The sequence below is a fragment of the Leiobunum rupestre genome, chromosome 1, assembly GCF_980474605.1.
Source record: "Leiobunum rupestre chromosome 1, qqLeiRupe1.1.hap1, whole genome shotgun sequence".
In the NCBI taxonomy this organism is placed as follows: domain Eukaryota; kingdom Metazoa; phylum Arthropoda; class Arachnida; order Opiliones; family Sclerosomatidae; genus Leiobunum; species Leiobunum rupestre.
Genome location: NC_143384.1, coordinates 14,866,743 through 14,893,211, shown reverse-complemented (window position 1 = coordinate 14,893,211; position 26,469 = coordinate 14,866,743). Strand labels below are relative to the sequence as shown.

The following is a 26,469-nucleotide window of genomic DNA, read 5'->3' as shown; positions in this document are numbered from 1 at the left end:
ATTTTATTTTTACTTTTGAAAGTCGATTTATGTAACAATGGTCCATACTTATTTTCACCACGTGAGTGTAAAATTTGAATTTCTCAACAAAAACCGCATGGCCGCTGATAATAGATGGCGTTAAATAGTCGAGGTGTCCCGTATTTTGCAGAGGCGCCTGCTGAAGTGTAGCTCATTGCAGCAGAACCAAAAAACCCCCCTCTTTTCATCTCCCGTTCTGTACTCCCTGTTTAAACCTACGAAAACGTGAATTTTAAGCGAAGCCGAAAGAATTACACAAATTACGTAACGCAGAAAAAACACTTTTTGGACTCCCCCCCCCCTCCCCCTCGTAACAAAGAGTAACAAATATCGAAACCCCCCCTTAAATTATTATAGTACGTAACAACTAATATGCTGGTAATAAAGTACAATAAGATCAGGTACTAAATTTTATTGTTTGTAATTATCATTTGAAATTACAACTGTATTTTTACGCAACACTTTATACCCATGGGTATGAAATTCTTTTAAACGTGAGTAAACCAATGAAAATACAAATGTTTTTAATAATTGTGACTGTTTCTGAAAATGGAGAAAATTTTATTTTACGATATTAAAAATAAGATGTGTTACGTACATTTCAGTTAACCCTCAATCCCCCCCACGTAACATTTCGTAACGCTTGCCAAAACACCCCCTTCCCCCCTACCACGTTACGTAATTTGTGAACAGCCCCAAAGCGCAAGTGACTCCGAGATAATGATAGATAGAAAAAAAGCTGAAAAGTTCTCACTATCTCTTTATAAATCGAGAAAACGAAACGCTGAATATTTTTCCTTTTTGAAGGATGACTTCATAACTAAGATCCGATTTCCCCATCATGATAAATCGAGCGCTTAACACTACGAAACAAGCCTATCCTTCGACGGAATCTCTTGAAAATTTCGTTATTACAGCTTCGCTAATCTTTTGTTCTCTTCTCCCCCCTCCGAGAAAGATATTACCTTACAGCTGTTACAAATTATGTTCCTCCCCCCTCGTGGCCCCCTCAGACAGTGTGATAAAACGTATTTTCTCTTTTATCTCATAGTTGCCTGTTTTCTAGCTATTTCTACAAAGCGAGTATTAATCGGGTTTGTAGCCTTTATAGACCCTTTTCACGGAAACGTTTAATCAGCGTTACGGAGGACGCCATTTTCTCTAAAACTGCGTTGGAACGTGTTGAATGATTCAACATGGCGGCGACCGTATATTTGCATTTGGGAAACGAACGGTTCGTATTGTACCGTACCTAGGATTCTATCCTCATTTTTTTTACCCTGTTTTCTTCCACGAAAGTCTAAGCGTGGAAAAATTAATGATATAACAGATCGACTTTTTGTCTCCCGTTGCCCCTTAATAACGTGTAGATCTTCAGTCTCGAACGTGTAGATTGCTTAGTTTTGTTAGGGCTATGTATAGAAGTTAAGGAATTGCAACGCGCTGATACGGTAAATCCAGTTAGCTTTACAGCAAACTTCGCGAAACTTTAAAAAGATTAAATTATTTGATTTTCTCTCGAAAGATTACGGGAAAGCGACTCTAGCTAATTGAGTTGGAGAAAATGTTGCGCTCGTTTCAATACACAGAAATTAGAGCAGCGAAGCTTCGTAGAAGTAGTCCTGACGCCTCTGTTCGTCTAGTTCCACGCTTAACCTCCCTAGTTTATACAGGGATATTAAGTTACCGCTCAAAGCGTGCGTCTATGAAATCAAATTAGCCTTTTCAGTTCGACGTAGCGGCTAACTGACTGCTGGATTTATGTTTTTTATTATCTGCTTAATAGGCGAAGTTATTTTTTAAATCATTGATTTATATCAAGTTTTTTTTAATTATTTATTAATATAAACTTTTTTTAAATCATTGATTTATATAAAGTTTTTTTTAATTATTTATTTATATAAAGTTTTTTTTAATTATTTATTTATATAAAGTTTTTTTTAATTATTTATTTATATAAACTTTTTTTTAAATCATTGATTTATATAAAGTTTTTTTTAATTATTTATTTATATAAAGTTTTTTTTAATTATTTATTTATATAAAGTTTTTTTTAATTATTTATTTATATAAAGTTTTTTTTAATTATTTATTTATATAAAGTTTTTTTAAATTATTTATTTATATAAAGTTTTTTTTAATTATTTATTTATATACACTTTTTTTTAATTATTTATTTATATAAAGTTTTTTTTTAATTATTTATTTATATAAAGTTTTTTTTAATTATTTATTTATATAAAGTTTTTTTTAATTATTTATTTATATAGTTTTTTAATTATTTATTTATATAAAGTTTTTTTTAATTATTTATTTATATAAACTTTTTTTAATTATTTATTTATATAAACTTTTTTTAATTATTTATTTATATAAAGTTTTTTTAATTATTTATTTATATAAAGTTTTTTTTAATTATTTATTTATATAAAGTTTTTTTTAATTATTTATTTATATAAAGTTTTTTTAATTATTTATATAAAGTTTTTTTTAATTATTTATTTATATAAAGTTTTTTTTAATTATTTATTTATATAAAGTTTTTTTAATTATTTATTTATATAAAGTTTTTTTTAATTATTTATTTATATAAAGTTTTTTTTAATTATTTATTTATATAAAGTTTTTTTTAATTATTTATTTATATACACTTTTCTTTAATTATTTATTTATATAAAGTTTTTTTTTAATTATTTATTTATATAAAGTTTTTTTTAATTATTTATTTATATAAAGTTTTTTTTAATTATTTATTTATATAGTTTTTTTAATTATTTATTTATATAAAGTTTTTTTTAATTATTTATTTATATAAACTTTTTTTAATTATTTATTTATATAAACTTTTTTTTAATTATTTATTTATATAAAGTTTTTTTAATTATTTATTTATATAAAGTTTTTTTTAATTATTTATTTATATAATTTTTTTTTAATTATTTATTTATATAAAGTTTTTTTTAATTATTTATTTATATAAAGTTTTTTTAATTATTTATTTATATAAAGTTTTTTTTTAATTATTTATTTATATAAAGTTTTTTTAAATTATTTATTTATATAAAGTTTTTTTTAATTATTTATTTATATACACTTTTTTTTAATTATTTATTTATATAAAGTTTTTTTTTAATTATTTATTTATATAAAGTTTTTTTTAATTATTTATTTATATAAAGTTTTTTTTAATTATTTATTTATATAGTTTTTTTAATTATTTATTTATATAAAGTTTTTTTTAATTATTTATTTATATAAACTTTTTTTAATTATTTATTTATATAAAGTTTTTTTAATTATTTATTTATATAGTTTTTTTAATTATTTATTTATATAAAGTTTTTTTTAATTATTTATTTATATAGTTTTTTTAATTATTTATTTATATAGTTTTTTTTAATTATTTATTTATATAGTTTTTTTAATTATTTATTTATATAAAGTTTTTTTTAATTATTTATTTATATAGTTTTTTTAATTATTTATTTATATAGTTTTTTTAATTATTTATTTATATAAAGTTTTTTTTAATTATTTATTTATATAGTTTTTTAATTATTTATTTATATAAAGTTTTTTTTAATTATTTATTTATATAAACTTTTTTTTAATTTATTTATATAAACTTTTTTTTAATTATTTATTTATATAAAGTTTTTTTTAATTATTTATTTATATAAAGTTTTTTTTAATTATTTATTTATATAAAGTTTTTTTTAATTATTTATTTATATAAAGTTTTTTTAATTATTTATTTATATAAAGTTTTTTTTAATTATTTATTTATATAAAGTTTTTTTTAATTATTTATTTATATAAACTTTTTTTTAAATCATTGATTTATATAAAGTTTTTTTTAATTATTTATTTATATAAAGTTTTTTTTTAATTATTTATATAAAGTTTTTTTTAATTATTTATTTATATAAAGTTTTTTTTAATTATTTATTTATATAAAGTTTTTTTTAATTATTTATTTATATAAAGTTTTTTTAATTATTTATTTATATAGTTTTTTTTAATTACTTATTTATATAAAGTTTTTTTTAATTATTTATTTATATAAACTTTTTTTTAAATCATTGATTTATATAAAGTTTTTTTAATTATTTATTTATATAAAGTTTTTTTTAATTATTTATTTATATAAAGTTTTTTTTAATTATTTATTTATATAAAGTTTTTTTTAATTATTTATTTATATAAACTTTTTTTTAAATCATTGATTTATATAAAGTTTTTTTTAATTATTTATTTATATAAAGTTTTTTTTAATTATTTATTTATATAAAGTTTTTTTTAATTATTTATTTATATAAAGTTTTTTTTAATTATTTATTTATATAAAGTTTTTTTTAATTATTTATTTATATACACTTTTTTTTAATTATTTATTTATATACACTTTTTTTTAATTATTTATTTATATAAAGTTTTTTTTTAATTATTTATTTATATAAAGTTTTTTTTAATTATTTATTTATATAAAGTTTTTTTTAATTATTTATTTATATAGTTTTTTAATTATTTATTTATATAAAGTTTTTTTTAATTATTTATTTATATAAACTTTTTTTAATTATTTATTTATATAAACTTTTTTTAATTATTTATTTATATAAAGTTTTTTAAATTATTTATTTATATAAAGTTTTTTTTAATTATTTATTTATATAAAGTTTTTTTTAATTATTTATTTATATAAAGTTTTTTTAATTATTTATATAAAGTTTTTTTTAATTATTAATTTATATAAAGTTTTTTTTAATTATTTATTTATATAAAGTTTTTTTTAATTATTTATTTATATAAAGTTTTTTTTAATTATTTATTTATATAAAGTTTTTTTTAATTATTTATTTATATAAAGTTTTTTTAATTATTTATTTATATAAAGTTTTTTTTAATTATTTATTTATATACACTTTTCTTTAATTATTTATTTATATAAACTTTTTTTTAAATCATTGATTTATATAAAGTTTTTTTTAATTATTTATTTATATAAAGTTTTTTTTAATTATTTATTTATATAAAGTTTTTTTTAATTATTTATTTATATAAAGTTTTTTTAAATTATTTATTTATATAAAGTTTTTTTTAATTATTTATTTATATACACTTTTTTTTAATTATTTATTTATATAAAGTTTTTTTTTAATTATTTATTTATATAAAGTTTTTTTTAATTATTTATTTATATAAAGTTTTTTTTAATTATTTATTTATATAGTTTTTTAATTATTTATTTATATAAAGTTTTTTTTAATTATTTATTTATATAAACTTTTTTTAATTATTTATTTATATAAACTTTTTTTAATTATTTATTTATATAAAGTTTTTTTAATTATTTATTTATATAAAGTTTTTTTTAATTATTTATTTATATAAATTTTTTTTTAATTATTTATTTATATAAAGTTTTTTTTAATTATTTATTTATATAAAGTTTTTTTAATTATTTATATAAAGTTTTTTTTAATTATTTATTTATATAAAGTTTTTTTTAATTATTTATTTATATAAAGTTTTTTTTAATTATTTATTTATATAAAGTTTTTTTTAATTATTTATTTATATAAAGTTTTTTTTAATTATTTATTTATATAAAGTTTTTTTTAATTATTTATTTATATACACTTTTCTTTAATTATTTATTTATATAAAGTTTTTTTTAATTATTTATTTATATAAACTTTTTTTAATTATTTATTTATATAAACTTTTTTTAATTATTTATTTATATAAAGTTTTTTTAATTATTTATTTATATAAAGTTTTTTTTAATTATTTATTTATATAAATTTTTTTTTAATTATTTATTTATATAAACTTTTTTTTAAATCATTGATTTATATAAAGTTTTTTTTAATTATTTATTTATATAAAGTTTTTTTTAATTATTTATTTATTTAAAGTTTTTTTTAATTATTTATTTATATAAAGTTTTTTTTAATTATTTATTTATATAAAGTTTTTTTAAATTATTTATTTATATAAAGTTTTTTTTAATTATTTATTTATATACACTTTTTTTTAATTATTTATTTATATAAAGTTTTTTTTTAATTATTTATTTATATAAAGTTTTTTTTAATTATTTATTTATATAAAGTTTTTTTTAATTATTTATTTATATAGTTTTTTAATTATTTATTTATATAAAGTTTTTTTTAATTATTTATTTATATAAACTTTTTTTAATTATTTATTTATATAAACTTTTTTTAATTATTTATTTATATAAAGTTTTTTTAATTATTTATTTATATAAAGTTTTTTTTAATTATTTATTTATATAAAGTTTTTTTTAATTATTTATTTATATAAAGTTTTTTTTAATTATTTATTTATATAAAGTTTTTTTTAATTATTTATTTATATAAAGTTTTTTTTAATTATTTATTTATATAAAGTTTTTTTTAATTATTTATTTATATACACTTTTCTTTAATTATTTATTTATATAAAGTTTTTTTTAATTATTTATTTATATAAACTTTTTTTAATTATTTATTTATATAAACTTTTTTTTAATTATTTATTTATATAAAGTTTTTTTAATTATTTATTTATATAAAGTTTTTTTTAATTATTTATTTATATAAATTTTTTTTTAATTATTTATTTATATAAAGTTTTTTTTAATTATTTATTTATATAAAGTTTTTTTAATTATTTATATAAAGTTTTTTTTAATTATTTATTTATATAAAGTTTTTTTTAATTATTTATTTATATAAAGTTTTTTTTAATTATTTATTTATATAAAGTTTTTTTAATTATTTATTTATATAAAGTTTTTTTTAATTATTTATTTATATAAAGTTTTTTTTAATTATTTATTTATATACACTTTTCTTTAATTATTTATTTATATAAAGTTTTTTTTTAATTATTTATTTATATAAAGTTTTTTTTAATTATTTATTTATATAAAGTTTTTTTTAATTATTTATTTATATAGTTTTTTTAATTATTTATTTATATAAAGTTTTTTTTAATTATTTATTTATATAAACTTTTTTTTAATTATTTATTTATATAAAGTTTTTTTAATTATTTATTTATATAAAGTTTTTTTTAATTATTTATTTATATAATTTTTTTTTTAATTATTTATTTATATAAAGTTTTTTTTAATTATTTATTTACATAAAGTTTTTTTTAATTATTTATTGATATAAAGTTTTTTTTAATTATTTATTTATATAAAGTTTTTTTTAATTATTTATTTATATAAAGTTTTTTTAATTATTTATTTATATAAAGTTTTTTTTAATTATTTATTTATATAAAGTTTTTTTTAATTATTTATTTATATAAAGTTTTTTTTAATTATTTATTTATATAAAGTTTTTTTAATTATTTATTTATAGTTTTTTTTAATTATTTATTTAAATCTAATTATTTTTAGAAATCGTTTATTTAAATCTAGTTATTTTTAAAATGATTGACTTAAATCAAGTTATTTTTAAAATTCTCGATTTATATCAAGTTTTTTTTTTAAATAATTGATTTATATCAAGTTATTTTTAAAATCATTGATTTATATTCAAGTTATTTTAAAATCATTGATTTAAATCTAGTTTTTAAAATGATTGACTGAAATCAAGTTATTTTTAAAATAATTGATTTATATCAAGTTATTTTTAAAACCATTGATTTATATTCAAGTTATTTTAAAATCATTGATTTAAATCTAGTTTTTAAAATGATTGACTGAAATCAAGTTATTTTTAAAATAATTGATTTATATAAAGTTATTTTAAAACCATTGATTTATATTCAAGTTATTTTAAAATCATTGATTTATATCAATTTATTTTTAAATCATTGATTTAAATCTATAGTTTTTAAAATGATTGTCTGAAATCAAGTTATTTTTAAAATCATTGTAATAAATTAAATTATTTTTAAAATCATTGTATTAAATTAAGTTATTTTTTAAATTATTGAATTAAATCAAGTTATTATTAAAACTATTGAATTAAATCATTTATGTACATCAAGATATTTTTTAAATCATTTATGTACATCAAGATATTTTTTAAATCATTTATGTACATCAAGATATTTTTTTAAATCATTTATGTACATCAAGATATTTTTTAAATCATTTATGTACATCAAGATATTTTTTTAAATCATTTATGCACATCAAGATATTTTTTAAATCATTAATTTACATCAAGTTGTATGTCGCGAATGACGAGTTTGAGGTAGTTAAAATATCAACGATGTGTGCTAGAGCCAAAACTCGTCTCAACATAATCATTATCCCTAAGTAAAAATAATATTGATTTCAATAGATTCGTTGAAACAGAAAATTGCGTCGTCGTGTACCCTGTTTTACACAATTATCTAGATAGCCTAAAATACTTTCGTAATGCACGTGTTCAAGAAAGGCTTAATAATCGAACCTCGATCCACGTACACAGAGAACACTTGTAAAAGATTTAAAGCTGTACATTTTCTCGCTTAAGTTTTAAGTATATATATATATATATATATATATATATATATATATATATATATATATATATATATATATAGGGGATATCAAATCGAAATCAATTGAAATTAAGGATTTGTATTAGTTTTGGGTTGCTGAAGCCAAATAAATTAACAGGACTTCCGTAAATGAATAGTTGCGGAAATATTTAAAAATTTAAAATTCAAACTTTTAGTACAGTTTTTAAAAGATTGTAGTTTTATTAAGCGAAGCTCTCACTGCAGCGACTTCAATGTCGTGCTGTCCGTCCGTCGCATCGCTGTAGAGTTTTAGGGGACGCATAAATGGAGGGGAGCTACAGCGACTTCAATGGAAAAGATGCTGTCGTGCTGTCCGTCCGTCGCATCGCTGTAGAGTTTTAGGGGGCGCGTAAATGGAGGGAAGCTACAGCGACTTCAATGGAAAAGATGCTGTCGTGCTGTCCATCCGTCGCATCGCTGTAAAGTTTTAGGGGGCGCGTAAATGGAGGGAAGCTACAGCGACTTCAATGGAAAAGATGCTGTCGTGCTGTCCGTCCGTCGCATCGCTGTAGAGTTTTAGGGGGCGCGTAAATGGAGGGAAGCTAAAGCGACTTCAATGGAAAAGATGCTGTCGTGCTGTCCGTCCGTCGCATCGCTGTAGAGTTTTAGGGGGCGCGTAAATGGAGGAGAGCTACAGCGACTTCAATGGAAAAGATGCTGTCGTGCTGTCCATCCGTCGCATCGCTGTAGAGTTTTAGGGGGCGCGTAAATGGAGGGAAGCTACAGCGACTTCAATGGAAAAGATGCTGTCGTGCTGTCCGTCCGTCGCATCGCTGTAGAGTTTTAGGGGGCGCGTAAATGGAGGGAAGCTACAGCGACTTCAATGGAAAAGATGCTGTCGTGCTGTCCATCCGTCGCATCGCTGTAGAGTTTTAGGGGGCGCGTAAATGGAGGGAAGCTACAGCGACTTCAATGGAAAAGATGCTGTCGTGCTGTCCGTCCGTCGCATCGCTGTAGAGTTTTAGGGGGCGCGTAAATGGAGGGAAGCTACAGCGACTTAAATGGAAAATGTGCTGTCGTGCTATCGTTCGGCTGTTCATCGCGCAGCGTTAGGGGCGCGCGTAAATGGAGGGGAGCAAAGAAACGCTTCCTTCCCCCTTTTTAGGCTCTAACAACAGAAAGAGAATATCGCGGGGAACCAAGAGAAGGGGATCATTGGAATTTACCTCTTTCTATCATCTTTCTCTATGTTTCTATCGTCTCTGCCTACAACAATAGTTAACCAAACCACATGACCGTCGCCTGGTTGTCGCCAATTTTTGAAACACATTGTGAAACAGTGGAAAAGTACCAGTTCAATGGTTATGAAAGAGAGTTCCCCCGTCTATATTTTGTCATAGGTTACACGAATTGTTTTTTGGTAAGAGGGGAAACCTCAAATTCCCTGACTGACCTTAACTTCTTTTCCCCACTTTTTTCTCGTCATCGACTCGTTCACATTATGGGCGAGAGCTATAGGTTATGGTTATATTAACAGTACTAGGTAAGCATCAGTTTTCTCTATTTTCTTCGCTTATAAAACTTTTGTCAGCCTCGCGACGCGTTTCGTATTTTGAAAGAAAATTCTTTTTCGTCTTCATTTTTCAATCTTCTTTCTTCCGTATGTATTGAAAATCGTTTATTGGCTCTGTAGTGTTTATCGTGGTTTTGTCCATTATAAAATGTAGCTTTCTTGTACTCTAAATGTTTGAATCAAAGTAAAGGAAAAAAAACTCGTGACTTGAATTCCAGCCATTACGCGCGCTCCGTTCAATTTTTTATCGGGTTTTGAGACGCCTTAGTTGTACCATAGACCTTTCTTAGTCTATGGTTGTACTTCGTCAGGTATCCTACACAACCTTAATTATGCATTTTTCATTTCTTTCATGGCTAGGTACTGTCTTCTAGGTCGCGTTGTAGACGAGCCTGCTTGATTAGAAAGAATGAGGTTGGGGTGGAGCCATTGAGTTGGGAATAAATAGAGGTACAACTAAATTTGGCTGGCGCGGGACCAATTTCGTTCCATAAGGAGACTATATCAACTTTATCGTTCTACCGTGGCGGCATCTGTCTCTAGTGGTGGCAACTATATTGCAATTGAATTTTTTCGCGAATCTGATGCGAAATTGAAATGTATGATTTCTCGTAACAAACAAACCTTTGAAGTTGTTTAAAAATAATTTTATTCTGTCAACACGATCCTTTTTAACTCAAGTTACGATGAGTTAGCTAATAATTATTTATTTTTAGCCATATAAGTTTAAAATATATAGATGGCGCTACCACCTAATTATAAAGATGAATTTCGTACCGTCTTATCAGAACAGGTCCCACGTAACCATGGCAACCGAAATCGTAATTGTAATTCTAGCAGTATTATTCCCAATTCAATGGGTGGAGCCGTCAGGCGCCAATACGTAGCGTGCGATACCGTTTTGATAAGGTAGGATACCTGACGAAGTAAAGTTAAACTACAATCTGTGGAAAACTGTACTAAAAAGTCCGTGTTATTTTTTTAGGCCGGCTAGGGTCCCCATATGAATTTTTCCCAATCGCCTCCGCTGTCGTACAGGATTTTAGAAAGAAACGGCTATATTCAAAAATCTCCGTAAGCATCAATACCTTCAGGGCGTTAAGAAGGGTCAAGGGTATAACTCAAAAGCTAGTTTGTTGGCGACAGTAAGAAACGATAGCTAAACAAGGGTAGTTTAATTAGTTGACTGTAGGTTAATTACCTTCAAAACCGCCCGTTTCCTCTTAACAGGGGAAGGGGAATGCATATTTTACAACCTTCATTTTTTTGGGGGTACTAGCTAGGAAATACGCTGTTGTTGATGCAGAATTACCGAGGGATAGAATTAAGCTAGGGGGCGCCACCTTTCACTCTTTGCTTTGTTAAGTTAATTATGTTGACACACAAAACACCGCGAAGACCCTTGCGTCTTCTTTAATAAAGGATTCTAAGCCTTTTTTACACCCTATGGTAGGATCGCGGTGTTAAATTACATTGAATAATTTACTTGCAAATTAAGAAAGTGTCTTAAATGATTTCACCGTTAGTAAAATTTATTAAATTTCACACGCGGATGTGAACTCAATTAGGTGATAGGCTATTGCATAAATTACACGGTATACTGTATAATTATAATATAATATAATATAATATAATATTTCTTTTGGGAAACATTTGAGCGCCATCAAACGGTAGAAACCTTTAAAAATAGGGTTTGAGTCTATTGGATCGAGTCCCAAATGATCGAACGGGTCCCATTTTATCGAATTTCCATTTGATCGAATTGCATATGATCGAATGGCATTTGATCGAACGAAATTTGATCGAAAGCTACTGTAGAGTGAAACTACTAGTTTTTGGGAGTAAATCGAAAAGGCAACAGTGCATACGCGCCTACGGCGCGCGTACATCAACCTAACCTAACCTGACCCTATTTATATATAAAAAAAACGGGCCGTTATCGTCGATGTCATAAAAAATTCCATCATATAGTCTATAAAGTAAAAATCTCTTCATCTTTGTGGCTTCATACAGTTAAAGCAATGAATTATTCCATCATTATTCCTTCTGCACTTAAAGGGAATATAACCTGCAAAGCAATCTTTACGGAAGACCCCTTCAATTTTTCAAATGTCCCTGTACAGTGGCGCCAAACATTTTTAAAGCCGAAGGCAAGAGCGGCCAGAGCTGCAAGCGTTGGTGTTCCACACCAAATACCTGAGGTTATACTCCCTTTAAGCAATGAATTATTCCATCATTATTCCTTCTGCACTTAAGCAATGAATTATTCCATCATTATTCCTTCTGCCCTTAAGCAATGAATTATTCCATCATTATTCCTTCTGCACTTAAGCAATGAATTATTCCATCATTATTCCTTATGAAACAAATGACAAATTTGATTCGATCAAATGGAATTTCGATCAATTGCAACGTATAATGATCGACTGTCGATCACATATTTTTCGATCAAATGGACCAACACCAAAAATAGTCACGTGGTTATAAAATTCCCTTAAAGTTAGACTTCCAGCTTCATTAAAAAAATCTTTAAAAGTTTAACTTTTAAAGAAAGTCATACTTAAAATTTTGTGCTAAGTTGTTATTAAATATTTATACTTTTTTAATAGAAAAAATATTAATTTTTTAAATTTAATTTAACGACGACTCTGACATTAGTATTATTATTGTGATAGTGATGTTAAGTCTCTGACTAGAAAATTGTAAAAAAATGCAATTCTTAGACTAAAACACGTTTTTAACCTAGGCTTAGTGACACAGCCCCTATCAGGAAACTTCAATGGGGCAAACTGACTCTCACGAGATTGCCCTGACATCTAGTGACTGCGCCAGTTGGCTGTGTTCTCAAGAGCGTAGAACGTATTGAGGAATTTGAGGTCGGAGTTTTGGGAATAAACGTATTTTGCAAGGTAAATGTCTTCAAATATACCAGAAATAGCGTTTAAAACAAACTGGAAATCTTTACTGAATGCTATTTCTTTAGTGCTATTTTTTTAAATTTGCTCTCAGTTCAAGAAAAAGTACTTTTAATATATATAGCTCGCTTAAGCCTTTTCAATTGGGATTTCGTTACACCCCAAGGTTACGTTACGAACGAGTCGGAGCGCGTATTAGCAGTCGATTCAAATAGAATTTTTACACTTTTTAGACATTTTTCTAAACCTGGTTACACGACGATAAAAAAAATCTGTTTGAGCTATACTAATATTCGGTGTTAGCACTGTTTAACACAAAAGTTTGTTTTCGTGTACCCCGACCTCAAATTATTTTATGTATTTCAATTTATACCAGATGTCATGGTTAAAATTTTAATCAAGTTATTTTTTTAAAATATCGTTGATTTAAATCACAGAATGTATTTCAATGGAGGATTAAAAAATGGCCAAAAATTGTTTCTTAAAAAATTAAAATACATAGGAAATCTGAACAAGAATATTAAATATTTGTAGTAATTAAATTTAATTAAGATTTAATTTAATTCAAGATTGGCTAACTGATTAAAGTAAAATATCCGTTAATTATACAGAAAAAGAACCATTAATTTTTTTTTTTAAATCAATAATTTCAATAAAATCAAATAAATCCAATTTAAATAAAAAAAACGATTCAATTGATTTTTATTAAACAAAATCCAAAAAGTGCTAACCTTGCAACGCAGGCTCCGGGTGATTTTAAAAAACACCTTTAAGAAGAAAAAATTGTATTTCTAATAGGCCTACTATTTTTGATCGGGAAAAAAGTTAACTAGTCCCGTTTTCTAATAAGATTCGAGGTAAATTAGAACAATAGCCCCGCCACTCCTTTTGTTCCCCTTTCTCGACCCCCCTTAAAGGCCGAGGATTTCTTCCGCCTGTTTTCCTTTAAGTTTTCTTCCCGCCGCGCAAATATCCTGGTGCTAGGCCAACCGCAGAACACGTTGGCCTACCACCAGGATATTTGCGCGGCGGGAAGAAAACTTAAAGGAAAACAGGCAGAAGAAATCCTAGGCCTTTAAATATTAATTCCCGAAAAATAATGTTTCGCATTAAAAAACAAAAGAAAAACTAGCGAAATGTGCTGACTAGTAAGTATAACCTCCTGCACAGCTACTTCTCGGCAATAATGATTAAACTGAGACACATATTTTTCTGAAACCCCGTGTGTTGCGGCAATTAGGCGCTGCAGACCGAAGTTGCATACGTAAAAGTACACCATTTAAAGAATTTCCCGCAAATCGAGGTGGTGGTTTGAAAAAATTGAATTTTTCCGAGTTGAAACTTCGGTTTGACAGCTGACGGACTCCTTTTGTTTCGGCACTTTTCGTCTTTTATCGCAACGCCAAACCTAGGAGCAACAAACACAAGGATAACGCAGCTAGCCTTTAAACACGCTAACGAAGGGTTGTGTACGAATTTCATTGGACGAGCGTCACGAGCCTTTACGATGAACGTTTTACGGGTGGGGGAAAGACAATTTCCGAATTTCCCCCTTCCGACGGCAGCAGGCGCTAAAGCGTCTAGCCAATGAAAAACGTACACCATAAAATCCACGACTTTTGACCGGTTGCGTTCTCCTTGTGTGGGGTGTTGCGTTTGTTGCTCCTAGGCCAAACGTACTTGTCGGTGGCTCTCGTCTGTTTGCTAAGAGCCATTAAGTCGTCGCACTTGGGACACGTTACATCTTTCGCAATGAGGTTGAGGCTTTGCAGCCACTCGATTAATTTTAACGGATCTTTGGCCAGATCGTGGATTTCATATTGATTAAAGACTTTATTATTATACGTATATTGCGTCGCCAGAATTAACAGAATTAGAATCTTCCGAACTTGCGGAACTACGCGAAGACGCGGTATCGGACATGGTTAGTTGGAAATGAATACGGTTTGTGAAATGTTTCTTTCCTAGAATCCTATCTGTATAGTAGCCCACCGTCATTTTAATCCTTTAACAAAAGCTTTGTTTCCGGCACCGTCATTTGAATCCTTAGACCCCGCGTCTACTACCGCAGCATATTTCGCGAATATTGTGGTCCTACTGGCGCCATTACCACTCCCAACAAATAAAGAAAGGCTGATTTTCGAAAGGGCAAAAACAGCGCGACGGAGAGCTTAGTATATCTTTAAAATTAATTATTTACGACTAATAATTTAGCACCATTAGGTTCCCCTTGATAAGTACGTGACTTTAATCATAAGTAACATAACAAGGATAAGTATGACAGTTCTAATTATTTAATGATAATTAGACACTAGGGGGCTCTGTGCTGAACTAAATCTTGATTGATACGCATTGTAACCCAGTCACCTGAATTAAGGCATTAAAAGTTGCTAGATGATTTGGGCCTAATGTTGTGCCTTGGGTATTAGCCTATCTGATAATTATTATTGCATAATACTTAATTAAAAATCAATTCGGTAATAATTTTTGATAATTATCAAACGTATGGTTATTACGATACTTATAAAAAAATATTTGATATCAGATTCGATCTCCAAAAATTGCTATTTGTACATCTCCAGACGTAATAATAAATATCAGCTAGGCTAATACCCAAAATAACCACATTACTAATTTTAAGAAATATTTGGGTAGTACCCAAAGAAGTTTTCTGTCTTATTTCTAAGCATAAATCATAAATTGTTAGTCATTATGATAATAACTAACAATGTATGATTAAAATAAAATATTATCTTAAAAAACATTAATTTTTCAAGTTACTTACAGATAATGACATTATTTGTAAGTAACTTGAAAAATTAATGTTTTTTAAAATAATATTTTGAGATATCTTTTATAACTTGGATTCGCCGCCAATAAAAAGACCATTTTGAAACAAACTGTCGACGTTGCTGTTCAAACTTCTACAGAGCAGAAAACCAACGCAGAGAAGTCCCCATTTTAGCGTATCAAAACACATTTTGCTATCGGTATAGTTTCTATAGAGAAATAGACTTTTTATTTTTTGGAAATAAATTGAAGAATGTATCGACAGAAAAAAAATAGCGGGTAGAGAAATAGAGAAAACTGGTCATAAAACGGATGGACGATTTTCTTATCTGGCCAGCACATTGTAGCGCAACGAACAGTTTCCCGCGAGTCCCCAAAAGGGAACAAATAATATCGAAAGAAACACGATAGAGCCAAACCTCTATAAAAATAGTAGAAATAAACTTTCCGACAAAGTTCCAAAACCTACAACCCCAACGACAATAAACCATGAAAAACAATAGAATGTAATATATTTCTTTTACGTCAATTATTTTAAAAACAATATAATGAAAAATTTCGAAAACTATCAAGATTTCTGATTTCAACGAGCAGGTCTCGCCATCTATGTCCAGACGCATTAACTATCTTCGGAGAAAAATCGAAGTTCTAGACTCAAAAAATATTTCTTTTGATGTGATATATTCAGAATTTATTCAATATTAACATTTAACTGTAGCGCCGTCGTAAATGAATTTATGCAGACGCGCGTTCTAACCATCGACAAACTACTATCGATGTTCTAACTTCGAAAGTAACAATTTATATCCACCAATACCATGGCTCCACCTACCGTGCAAAGGCGAATGGAAAAAACGGAGTGTGTGGTGCGAAGACCCCGCTGTCATAGGCACCAAATAAATATCTTTCTTATTTTGAAAAAAAAAGAACTCGGGAAAACCACAGCGTGGCACCTCTTTCTAAAAAGTACGGATAGAGTTTGTTACAACCAGTTCCATCGCGTGACATATTGTCAGCCTTGAGGCTTCCCCGTTGGAAGGACTCTCTCCTGGCCAGACTGAACTGTGATCGCTTACCTACCAATGAAAGACTATTCCTTATCAACTTAAAGCAGTCGAATGCTTGTACTAGTTGTAACACTCAGGAGGTCCAGACAGTGGAGGATATTCTGTTCTCCTGTGTTCGTAGTCAACCAGTTAGGCCACGACTTTTTCATGCCCTAAACACAGGCAGATATGATACAACTCTACAAGGGGTGAAAACCGCGGTCCAAAACGGAGACATGGTCACATGGCAATCATTTCTGATATCTGTGCTATTTTTCGCGCGGCCAGTATTTTTTAAAGCGCAAGTAGAATACAAAGCAGACATAAATAGTCATTTTTTTTTGTTTTTTTTTGTTAAAAACACAGAAGAGAGAACAGTCGAAAGGACTGCCAACTTTTATCTTTCTGTATATATATTTTTTATTTTTCTTTTGTTTTTGAGTATCTGTATCAGGGTGTGTATGGTGCGAAGGCCTAGTTGTCATGTGCACCAAAATAAAGTTTATAATTTTTGAAAAAAAAAAACTCGGGAAAACGTGACGTCAGCCATGGACCAAGAATCTAAGGGGACTCACTGTTCCCGATATTTTCACACGGTAGGCTGGGCCTAAATCGTAGAAAAACACCCGAGGGGTCGGACATTTGGCCAAATCCCGTACAAAATTTTGAAAAAAATCCACAAATCCAAAATTCAAGAATTTTGCTCCCATAGACTTTGTATGACAAATCCACAATAAAAAATCCTGGATTTTTAAAAAATCCAAAATCCCGTACACAAAACAGGCAAATGTCCGACCCCTCGAGAACACCTCTAGTAGTCTCCTGACTCCTCGCCGTTAGCGTAACATTGGAAAATAATGTCAATCCATTAAAAAAACATCGTTATAACAGATTCCTCAACTCATCGGGGAAAAAAAACAACTCCTCCAGCCAATAACTTGGATGAACAATAGATGAACAGCGTAACGTGAAACCAGAAACGCGAAAAAGCGTTCATTAGAAAACCGGTGTCAGTTCGGTGAGAATTACTGAACAATTGAATTATATCCGATTAATCAGGTGGTTAGATTTCTAGTTTTTTTTATGTTTTAAATGTAGTGTCTAATTGCATATTGTTAATTTTATCTCATTTTGCAACATTGTTAACTCTTAACAGTACGTCCACCCCAAGGTTAGTAGAGAAAAATCGAGAAAAATACACAGCCGACAAACAATATTTAAAAAATACTGGGAGTTTTCACTATTGCCCAATCACGATGCAATATTTACTATTGCCCAATCACGATGTAATTCTCGTATTACGTCACTACCCTTTCGCTTTCCCTCAAAATTCCACAATTTTTAGCCATTAGGCCTAACATCATGTACGTTAAGATTTACCACGTATCAAACTTAAATTCTTTTTCTACTAAAAAGTATGCGGAAACGAGAAATATAAATTTAAGGTGTTGTACGTCTTGATTGTGTATAGAGTTTTAAATTCCCGCTTTTGATTTTAACATTATTTCCAACTTCGTAAATTTACTTCGTAAAAAAAGATGCCTAAAGGCAAGCGTAAGCCCAAACAAGGTAAGAGGATAACTTATGGCAGTATGGAACTATAAAGCGTAGCCTTGGTCTTGTAAAACGTGAGTTTCGATACGAGTCTCGGAACGCTTAAATAGCTTAAAATTATCTCTAAATAAACATTTTGGCCTTAAATTTACATAAAAATGAATCTAACTGACTTTTTACATTCATTTTATATGGTAATTTGATATTAGATTTCATTAGATAGATTTTAGTCTATTTTGGCCTACTGGCCTCGACTTTAAAACTAGGCCAAGGTTGCCTGTACTTTCCTTATCAAAATTTTTAGCAATGTGGCAATTTTAACCCTTTGATAACATATGGTTAATGGAAAACAAACTAATCTTGGATAAACTACTTTTACAAACACATAAGCCTGAGATCACTATATGCTCAACATTACGCAACAATTTTCAAACTATAATTAAAGACAAATCAAATTATTCATCCTGAAATTGTTTACAGGAAAAAATCAGTCCAAAATAGAATCAGCACCGTTTAACAGCGATGATGAGTCCATTTTAGACAATGAAAGTGTCATATCTGCCGCAACAGAATCAAAATGCGGCAGTGACGATTTATGTATGTATTAGCAAAATGAGTTTGTTTATGTTTAAAAATTTATAATATTTAAAAAATCTATTAGGGGGTGATCCTGATGCGGAAGAGGGAGGAGTATATGATGACTTTGAAGATAAATTGCAAGATGCAATTGATGGAACTAGCCAAAAGAGGTATACAAGTTCAAAAATTAAAAACTGAATATTTAATTTTACCATTTTGGCAGCACGAAAGGTCGTCAAACCTGCTTGGAAGCTATCAAAAAAGCTCTCAGTTGTAGATTTGAGTACGATTTCTTATTAGAAAGGTACTTGTAAAACATTTTTCACATTTCATTTGTATATCATTCAACTAATTAAATTTGATAATTGTAGAAAAATGACTGTGTTTGACATGTTAGAGCGATGTCTGAAAAAGGGAAAAGACGATGAGCAAGCTGCGGCAGCTTTACTGGCTGCTATGATTTGTATTCATTTCGGAGCAGGCACTGAAAGTGAACAGCTCTATCTGGATCTGCAACCCATTCTGATAACCCTTCTCAATGATCCCTCCGTTCACCCTAACACTAGAGCAAAAGTAAGTTTTAAAATCTGATAATATGACCAGAAATAAATTATGTTAATGTGATGTTGTAATTTAGTGTGCAACGGCACTGGGTGTTTGTTGCTTTATATCTGGGGAAGGCGCAGAGGTAATTTAAATATGCTTTATAAACGCTGTAAGCCTTTCTCTAAAACTGTTATTTCCCTTACAGACTATGTCCACCGTTTTGGATTCTCTTCATATAATATTTAGCACTTCTTACCTTAAAGGAAACGGTGCTGTTCCTAACCATAATCCGGAAGTAACTCAACTGCACAGCTGTGCCTTAGTCTCTTGGAGTCTTCTCTTGACACTTTGTTCCACTTCTTACATCAGCAAAACCCTTGATGTGTACGCTGACTATTCTTTTGTTTCTTGTTCGATAATATTCTCAATTTGTTATTACATTTTTCACAGGCAACTTCCTCGTCTACCAGAATTGCTTGAGAGCCCGGATGTCGAACTTCGTATTGCCGCTGGAGAAAGCATCGCTACTCTTTATGAGCTAGCTAGGGAATATGATGATGTAATTTCTTAACTGATGTAGCCTAAGGATTTAATGCTGTTGATATCTAAATTACCGACTTCCTTCTATTTTCTTCCTTTTCTAACTAGAACTTTATGGGAGATGATATTGATGAACTGTGTGACAAACTCCGATTATTAGCCACTGATAGCCAGAAATTCCGTGCAAAGAAAGACCGTAGGCAACAACGTTCTAGTTTCCGCGATATTCTACGCTATATTGAGGTAAAAATATCAATTATCTAATTGTTGACCAAGCTTTAGTCCAGCCACAGCCAACTTTGATCTTGTGCTATAGTGGCCAACCCATTCGCAGAAATTCCACGAATAAGGCTATAACGAGTGTGGCGCTGCACTCGTACTGTATTTTATATTGGCTTCAATGCAAAAACTATTCTAAAACTAATATTCCGCTAGGGGCACTCAAACCATAACAGATATATTTTGCCCGTAGGTTAACGTAGAAACTTCAACAAATGGGTTGGCTGCTATAGCGCGAGATCACCAGATTAACAGTTGGCTGTGGTCCGGCTATAGCCAAAGTTTTTAATCTCTTTAAAAATAAATAAATTAATAAATGAATTTTAGACTAAAGAAGCTCCTGATTTAAGGATAAAATTTGGTAGGGAAATTCTGAATATTAACACGTGGTGTCGCAAACGCCAGTACGACTCTCTATGTCAGATCTTAGGATCAGGAATGAACTTGCATTTAACTGTAAGTTTCATTTCTTCCCAAAAAAACTTGACATTTAAAATATTTTATAATATTGCTAAAAAACTCTACCTTAAAAATATTTATTAATATTGTGGTTTTCTTTAGGAAAATGAGCTCTTAAGGGACATATTTGAATTAGGATCTCCAATATCTTCAAGTCTATTAACTCCAAAAACCAATAAATTAGAAAGAGTAAGATCTTTGACTTCTTTTATATGAATGTAATTTAACGAATATTTTTCTTTAGCATATAGCCAACATTGCATCGTGTAAAGCCAGGACTAAAACCCGCAGTCGTTTGAGAGATAAACGGGCTGATGTACTAGGATAAGTTTAGGCTGATTTTTAGGAGTTCAATTTGTAAAAAACGATTAAAAAAAATAGGATAACAATTTACGCAAGTCACTGAAATTAATTTTTAAATTTTGAAAGATGTTTTAAGAGTTATTGAGTACTCCTTCTTCAATATTTATTTTGTATTTAAAATGTAAATTTTTTCATTCTACGTTTTTAAAAATTTGCAAATTTCTCGAATAATTAAAAATTTAACCTTAATACGGAATTAATTTTCCCTTTTCATTTTTTTAATGGTTTAAAACAAAGGATTTTGTTAACTTAATTTAACCAAGTTGTTTTGTTTTGAAAATAAATTTTCTTTTCCCCTTATAAGCAAAGAATTGGCATTCTTTTTTTCAGCATTTTTATGCTATTTAAGACTCAATTTATTTTTAAATATTAAAATCATTTTGTGTTTTAGGAGTGGGTGGGAAAATGAGTCTGGTCTGGAGGAAACTGGGCTATGCGGGTTAAAAATAGAAGGAGCGTTGTACACCTATCACAGGAAGTTGTTTTAAAATCAAACTTACAAGAACACACTTTTTTTCAATTTATACAAGTTTCACAATCGCGACACTTGTTGAATGATACCCGATGGTAGCAAGCTTTCGAGCCTCTCAAAAATGAATCCAACAGGCAGAGAAAACCAGTTTAACATCTGTAAAAAGATGCGGGGAATATAATTTAATTTGAGTTAGCATGAATATTAACAATCATAATTCCATATATGTAGGCCAAAAATAAAAAACCCTAAAGCTTTATTAAATAATTTTAACATAAAATGTTGGCTAGGAGCCTATGTCTAACTTAGGGTTGACCATGGAAAACAAAATTGGCATTCAGGGTTGTCACAGTTTTTTCAGTCAAATTCCCTGACTTTTCCAGGTTTTCCCTGACCATCTCCGGAGATTTTCCTTCAAGATTTTGTATTTGTTTACCAACATTTTAGTAAAAGTTTCCTATTTTCCACCAAAATTAAATTCTCTGATATTTTGCTGATTTATAGAAGACTAATTTTTAAAATTCCCCGACTTTTAGACTAATTTTTAAAATTCCCTGACTTTTAGACTAATTTTTAAAATTCCCTGACTTTTCCCTGATTTTTATACCCATATTCAAATTCCCTGACTTTTCCAGGAATTCCAGATACCGTGGCAACCCTGGCCGTTCTTTGGTCAAGGAAGTTTTTTCCATGGTCAAATCTTCTAACATACAGGGGAATAAATGAAAATTAAAATAGCCGCACAGCCAGAAGTAAAAGACATGCGAGTAAATGATAGAAAATTATAAAAACGACAATTCGTACAAAACTGCCATTTAATACCAAAAAAAAAAGTATATTTATTATAGCATCTAATTTTCCAAAAGAAAAAAATGATGAAAAACCCTGCCGCAGATAGAAGGAATTGTTAATGATAAAACATTCCTAGAATAAAGCCTTAAAGTTACTCTAAATAGTAGATCCCATGCAAGACTAACACTTTTGGCAAGGAAACCCATCGGCTCAGGATACTGGTGCGTCAATAAGGCCAGCAATGCCGTAAACGAACAGAGCCCCGCTGTAAAGAGGATGAAAAAGGGAAGCTCTTTCTTCGGATAGACAGATACCTCGTGGAAAGCTGGATAAAAATGCAAAAAAAACCAATGAAAAAATAGTTGATAAAATCTTGTCGTGAATTTTCTTGTGTACAATTATCATTGGCTAGACACTTTAGCGCCTGCTGCCATCGGAATTGGAAAATTTGGGAATTATCTTCCCCCTTTCCGTAAAACGTTCTGCATAAAGGTTCATCCAATGAAAGTTGTACACAACACTGTGTTAGTGGGTTTAAAACTTTAAATGCTAGCGGCATTCTAATTGTGTTAGCTAGGAGCAACAAACACAGCACCCCACACAAGGAGAACGCAGCCCGTCAAAAGTTGTGCATTTTCTTGTGTTTCATTGGTTAGATCATATGCCTGCTATCGTCGGAAGGCAAAAATTTGAAAATTGTCTTCCCCCTTTCCGTAAAACATCCAGCGTCAAGGCTCGTTCAATAAAAGCTGTACACAACACTACGTTAACGTGTTTAAAAGCTATCTGCGTTCTGCTTATGTGGGGTGCTGTGTTTGTTACTCCTAGATAAAATGATACAACAAAGTTGATATCTACCAGGTAATAATTCTCTATCGGTGTTCTCTGTACACGTTGGATACGGATAAAATAGATGACCTTTCTCAAGCGGATAAGGAATCATTCTAAATGCTTTAATATCGAAATTTTATTGGTAAACATACTAATATTGGTATCTATAGTAACAAAATTAACGTACTTCCTTCCCAAGTACAATGAAGCAGATTTAACGCCCCTTCAACCCTTTTCCAATGTGTTAAATGAAAGAACGCATATGCAATTGCTTCACTATCGCCTCTTTTTAATATGTGTTCAGGCGGTAAAATTAAACTCTTCATTTCAAGCAAATATTTAGGAACGTGAGGATTAAACTCCACTGCTCTGTGAATGGCTTCGACCGCATTCATTTCTGCTGTGCTTAAACCACGCCGCGATGCTACATCAGGTGAGAATCTGCAAAAATAGAAAAGCGTTAAAAATACATTTAAATTAGCAATAAAAATAAAAATATCGTACTTATCACTGACTCCTCTTGCTTTTAATAATGCTGCTGTGTAGCAAATTGTGGCGGATTTTGGTAAATTTATATCATCATATTTGGCAAGAACAGCTTGCACGTCGGCATACGCTTGCATTTCTAAGAGAGCTTCTATGAGATTCTCGTGTATGTTGAACACGTTTATCATGGGGAATTCTTTCATTAACTCTCTCATCATTTTGACAGCTTCGCGGTATTTTCCTAGTTTTCTGGCACACATGGCTAGCCTACGTCGAATATAAACTAGAACATTTGTGTCTCGCCCTGAGATAAACAAAATGAGATTACTATAAAATAATTAAATGATAAAAACAAACGAATACTGACTATGTAGAGCTTCCATAGTTGTACCTTGATGCTGAAAGGGTTGACTTTTTCTATAATTTGTCTCGGCTACTTTTAAAGCTTGTTTAAATAATCTTTCAGCTTCTAATATTGTGGCGGCTTCTTCTTCAGCTAATAAAATACATGCAGTGGCGCAACTATCAAATAAATTTTAAGTAAATTAATACAATTGTATCTATTAAAGATTACACTAAATTTCGATCTGCCTTATACAATCATTTATGTATCGACTAGGCTTGCCACTTGGTAGGGTTGGATTCAGGTTACTTCAAACCCTACCTGACCCAAAATGAAAGCGTTTGGGCTTGATGCTGTATCACGTTAAGACCAACCCAAAGGCAAGCCTAGTATTGACGCCTAACCACTTCTTTATGTTTGTTGTCGATATCGAATATGTTGTAAATATTGTCTTTAATTATTTATTAATATTATCCATTATATAATATACATGGGGTTTTCAGAAGTTACTAAACCTTTTTTTCGTATGTTATTTCTCATTGCAATTAAATCATAAAAGGTTAAGAACGTATTAGAAATTTGAAATTTGGGGAAAAACAATTTCAACGTATTAACAACAAACACAGAGTAATTTTTGCAAGGGCTAATTATGCTACTTTTGATTTTCAACGTATGATTTTACAGTAAAACACATTCAATAATTAATAAACTAAAATGTGTTTATTATTCTTTTCACGACCCCCGAATAAAAGCTCCTCATATATGATCAAGAAAAATATTGGCTGCAAATTTACGTACTCTGGATTTTTAAGCAATGCTTCATGGGCAACTTTAATTCGTACATCTGGATCTCTTTCCCTCCAAGCTGACTGCATTACTTTGGATAGATAGATAACTATTAGGACCAAACCACAGTTTAGAGTAGAAAAAAGGTCATACTTTCATAATCAGGTTTCCCCACGTCGGCTTCGCATGTAAAGAATGTCTGATGGTCTTGGGCAGACAAATTCATGTCGTAGTAAGTCAGTGGCTCTTTACCAGTCACCCAATAAAACCGATTATATTCCGCACCTCGAAAAAGACTTAATGGATTCCGCCACACTTTACACTCTGCCACTTGTTGGTTTGTAGTTGAGGTTGAATTTTGGTTATTTTCTTCCACGACATTTTCATTACCACCAAACCATGGGGATATATGGCTTAAGGAGACTTGTTCAATGAATGATGTACCATACTTGCGGAAATACCACCATTCAAATATCTAAATGAAAGATTCAATTAGTAAATACTTATGAGACTGTTAAATAATGCAAAAAAAATTATTACCAATATCAATCCCGAGATTAAAGACGATGTCCCGGTCAGTGCAACATAAAATTTTGGCGTTAGTGTGTTCAGGAACATAGATGCTGGAAATAAACAGACACCCGACATAAATAAAACATGGATAGTGCAACAGAGAGCTATTACAGCCTCAAATACAATGAAAAAACGCAATTTGACAAGCCACGACTGACAGTGATGAAACAAGCGATTAATTGTGACGTACCATACATGTTTCCTATATCCGTATTGGTTTAGTAGTAAAAAAACGGATACAAAACACAAAATTAGCAAAATGATCGATAAAATGCAAATTCTTTGAATCTATCTGACACATATGGTGGCCCCTTAAAGGCAGCCTTGGAGACATTGCGTCCAAGGCTTGGGACCAAATATCCGACAAACTCTTACGGTTCTGCTTACCCATTTGCATTAATTTTTATATTTAATTCGGTTAATCAACTATCTTAATGATATTATAAAATAATTTAAAGCAACGTGATTTCATCAAACTGCAATAACTTTTCTAGATAAACTTTCGAAACGCGTCTTTTGGATTCCCCCGCTTACACTGCATTAAACTGGACGCGTTTTCTCATTGGTCGATTGCCAAATCCGTATGGAAAAAGCTTCCATTTGTAGAATTTAATTACAACACACCCTACAATTCGAATTAAAGGCGCGTTTTTTATATAAAAACACCATGAAGAATTAGCGAAGACACAAGATATATTACTTTTAAGCGAAAAACCAGCTTCCCTGTTTTCTCTGAAGATTAAAACACCGCAATCCGATTGGCTATTTATAAGACGCAAAACTAAACTCTCACAATTAAAGTGAATTAACCATATTATTTAACCGCGGATTCTAACTTTGCTAATAAATTCAAGTTCTTGCAAGAATTCTTGGCTACTTTTCGCAACTTTAGTCTAAAGAAAGCTAGAGGTGTAAGGTCAAGCAAATCAATTTTAATATCATGGAAATCATGAAATTACAACAATAAACACCAGTAATAAACGTATTTCAGTTTTAAAATCTTAAAGGGCTACAGAATCTCATTTGAAAGATTCAGCCCGAAT

General features: G+C 28.8%; 2 protein-coding genes across 6 annotated transcripts; one reads left to right on the top strand and one right to left on the bottom strand.

Moving 5' to 3' along the window:
- The first annotated feature begins 18,156 nt into the window (after positions 1–18,156).
- On the top strand, positions 18,157–21,173 carry Ifrd1 (Interferon-related developmental regulator 1). Its single transcript, XM_090175300.1, has 12 exons — positions 18,157–18,392; positions 18,858–18,974; positions 19,039–19,126; positions 19,180–19,260; positions 19,328–19,529; positions 19,594–19,644; positions 19,708–19,886; positions 19,953–20,061; positions 20,151–20,285; positions 20,649–20,777; positions 20,883–20,969; positions 21,025–21,173. The coding sequence occupies exons 1-12, from the start codon at positions 18,362–18,364 to the stop codon at positions 21,106–21,108; spliced, it is 1,293 nt and encodes a 430-aa protein (XP_090031426.1). The 5' UTR covers positions 18,157–18,361; the 3' UTR covers positions 21,109–21,173.
- Positions 21,174–21,330: 157 nt separating this feature from the next.
- Positions 21,331–25,991, bottom strand: LOC149961159 (suppressor of tumorigenicity 7 protein homolog). Of its 5 annotated transcripts, none has more exons than XM_090175267.1 (10): positions 25,802–25,991; positions 25,394–25,476; positions 25,007–25,328; positions 24,866–24,944; positions 24,092–24,246; positions 23,743–24,028; positions 23,426–23,679; positions 23,266–23,358; positions 22,563–22,732; positions 21,331–21,771 (listed from the first exon to the last, which is right to left on the bottom strand). In XM_090175267.1, the coding sequence occupies exons 1-10, from the start codon at positions 25,821–25,823 to the stop codon at positions 21,676–21,678; spliced, it is 1,560 nt and encodes a 519-aa protein (XP_090031393.1). In that variant the 5' UTR covers positions 25,824–25,991; the 3' UTR covers positions 21,331–21,675. The 5 variants fall into 5 exon arrangements, with proteins under 5 accessions (XP_090031393.1, XP_090031414.1, XP_090031385.1 ...); XM_090175288.1 differs by having other exon boundaries at positions 21,332–21,771; positions 22,593–22,732; XM_090175259.1 differs by lacking the exon at positions 21,331–21,771 and having other exon boundaries at positions 22,436–22,732.
- Between the last annotated feature and the right edge of the window lie 478 nt (positions 25,992–26,469).

What these genes read in the sequence shown, in the direction of transcription:
- Ifrd1 (XM_090175300.1), top strand. Translation starts at nt 18,362, where the DNA reads ATGCCTAAAGGCAAGCGTAAGCCCAAACAAG. An exon ending in TATCTGGGGAAGGCGCAGAG is followed by an intron (nt 19,645 to 19,707) that starts GTAATTTAAATA and finishes TTTCCCTTACAG; the next exon opens with ACTATGTCCACCGTTTTGGA. An exon ending in AAACCAATAAATTAGAAAGA is followed by an intron (nt 20,970 to 21,024) that starts GTAAGATCTTTG and finishes ATTTTTCTTTAG; the next exon opens with CATATAGCCAACATTGCATC.
- LOC149961159 (XM_090175267.1), bottom strand. Translation starts at nt 25,823, where the DNA reads ATGCAAATGGGTAAGCAGAACC. An exon ending in GCAAATGGGTAAGCAGAACC is followed by an intron (nt 25,477 to 25,801) that starts GTAAGAGTTTGT and finishes GTTTATTTCCAG; the next exon opens with CATCTATGTTCCTGAACACA. An exon ending in TAATCTCGGGATTGATATTG is followed by an intron (nt 25,329 to 25,393) that starts GTAATAATTTTT and finishes TCTTTCATTTAG; the next exon opens with ATATTTGAATGGTGGTATTT.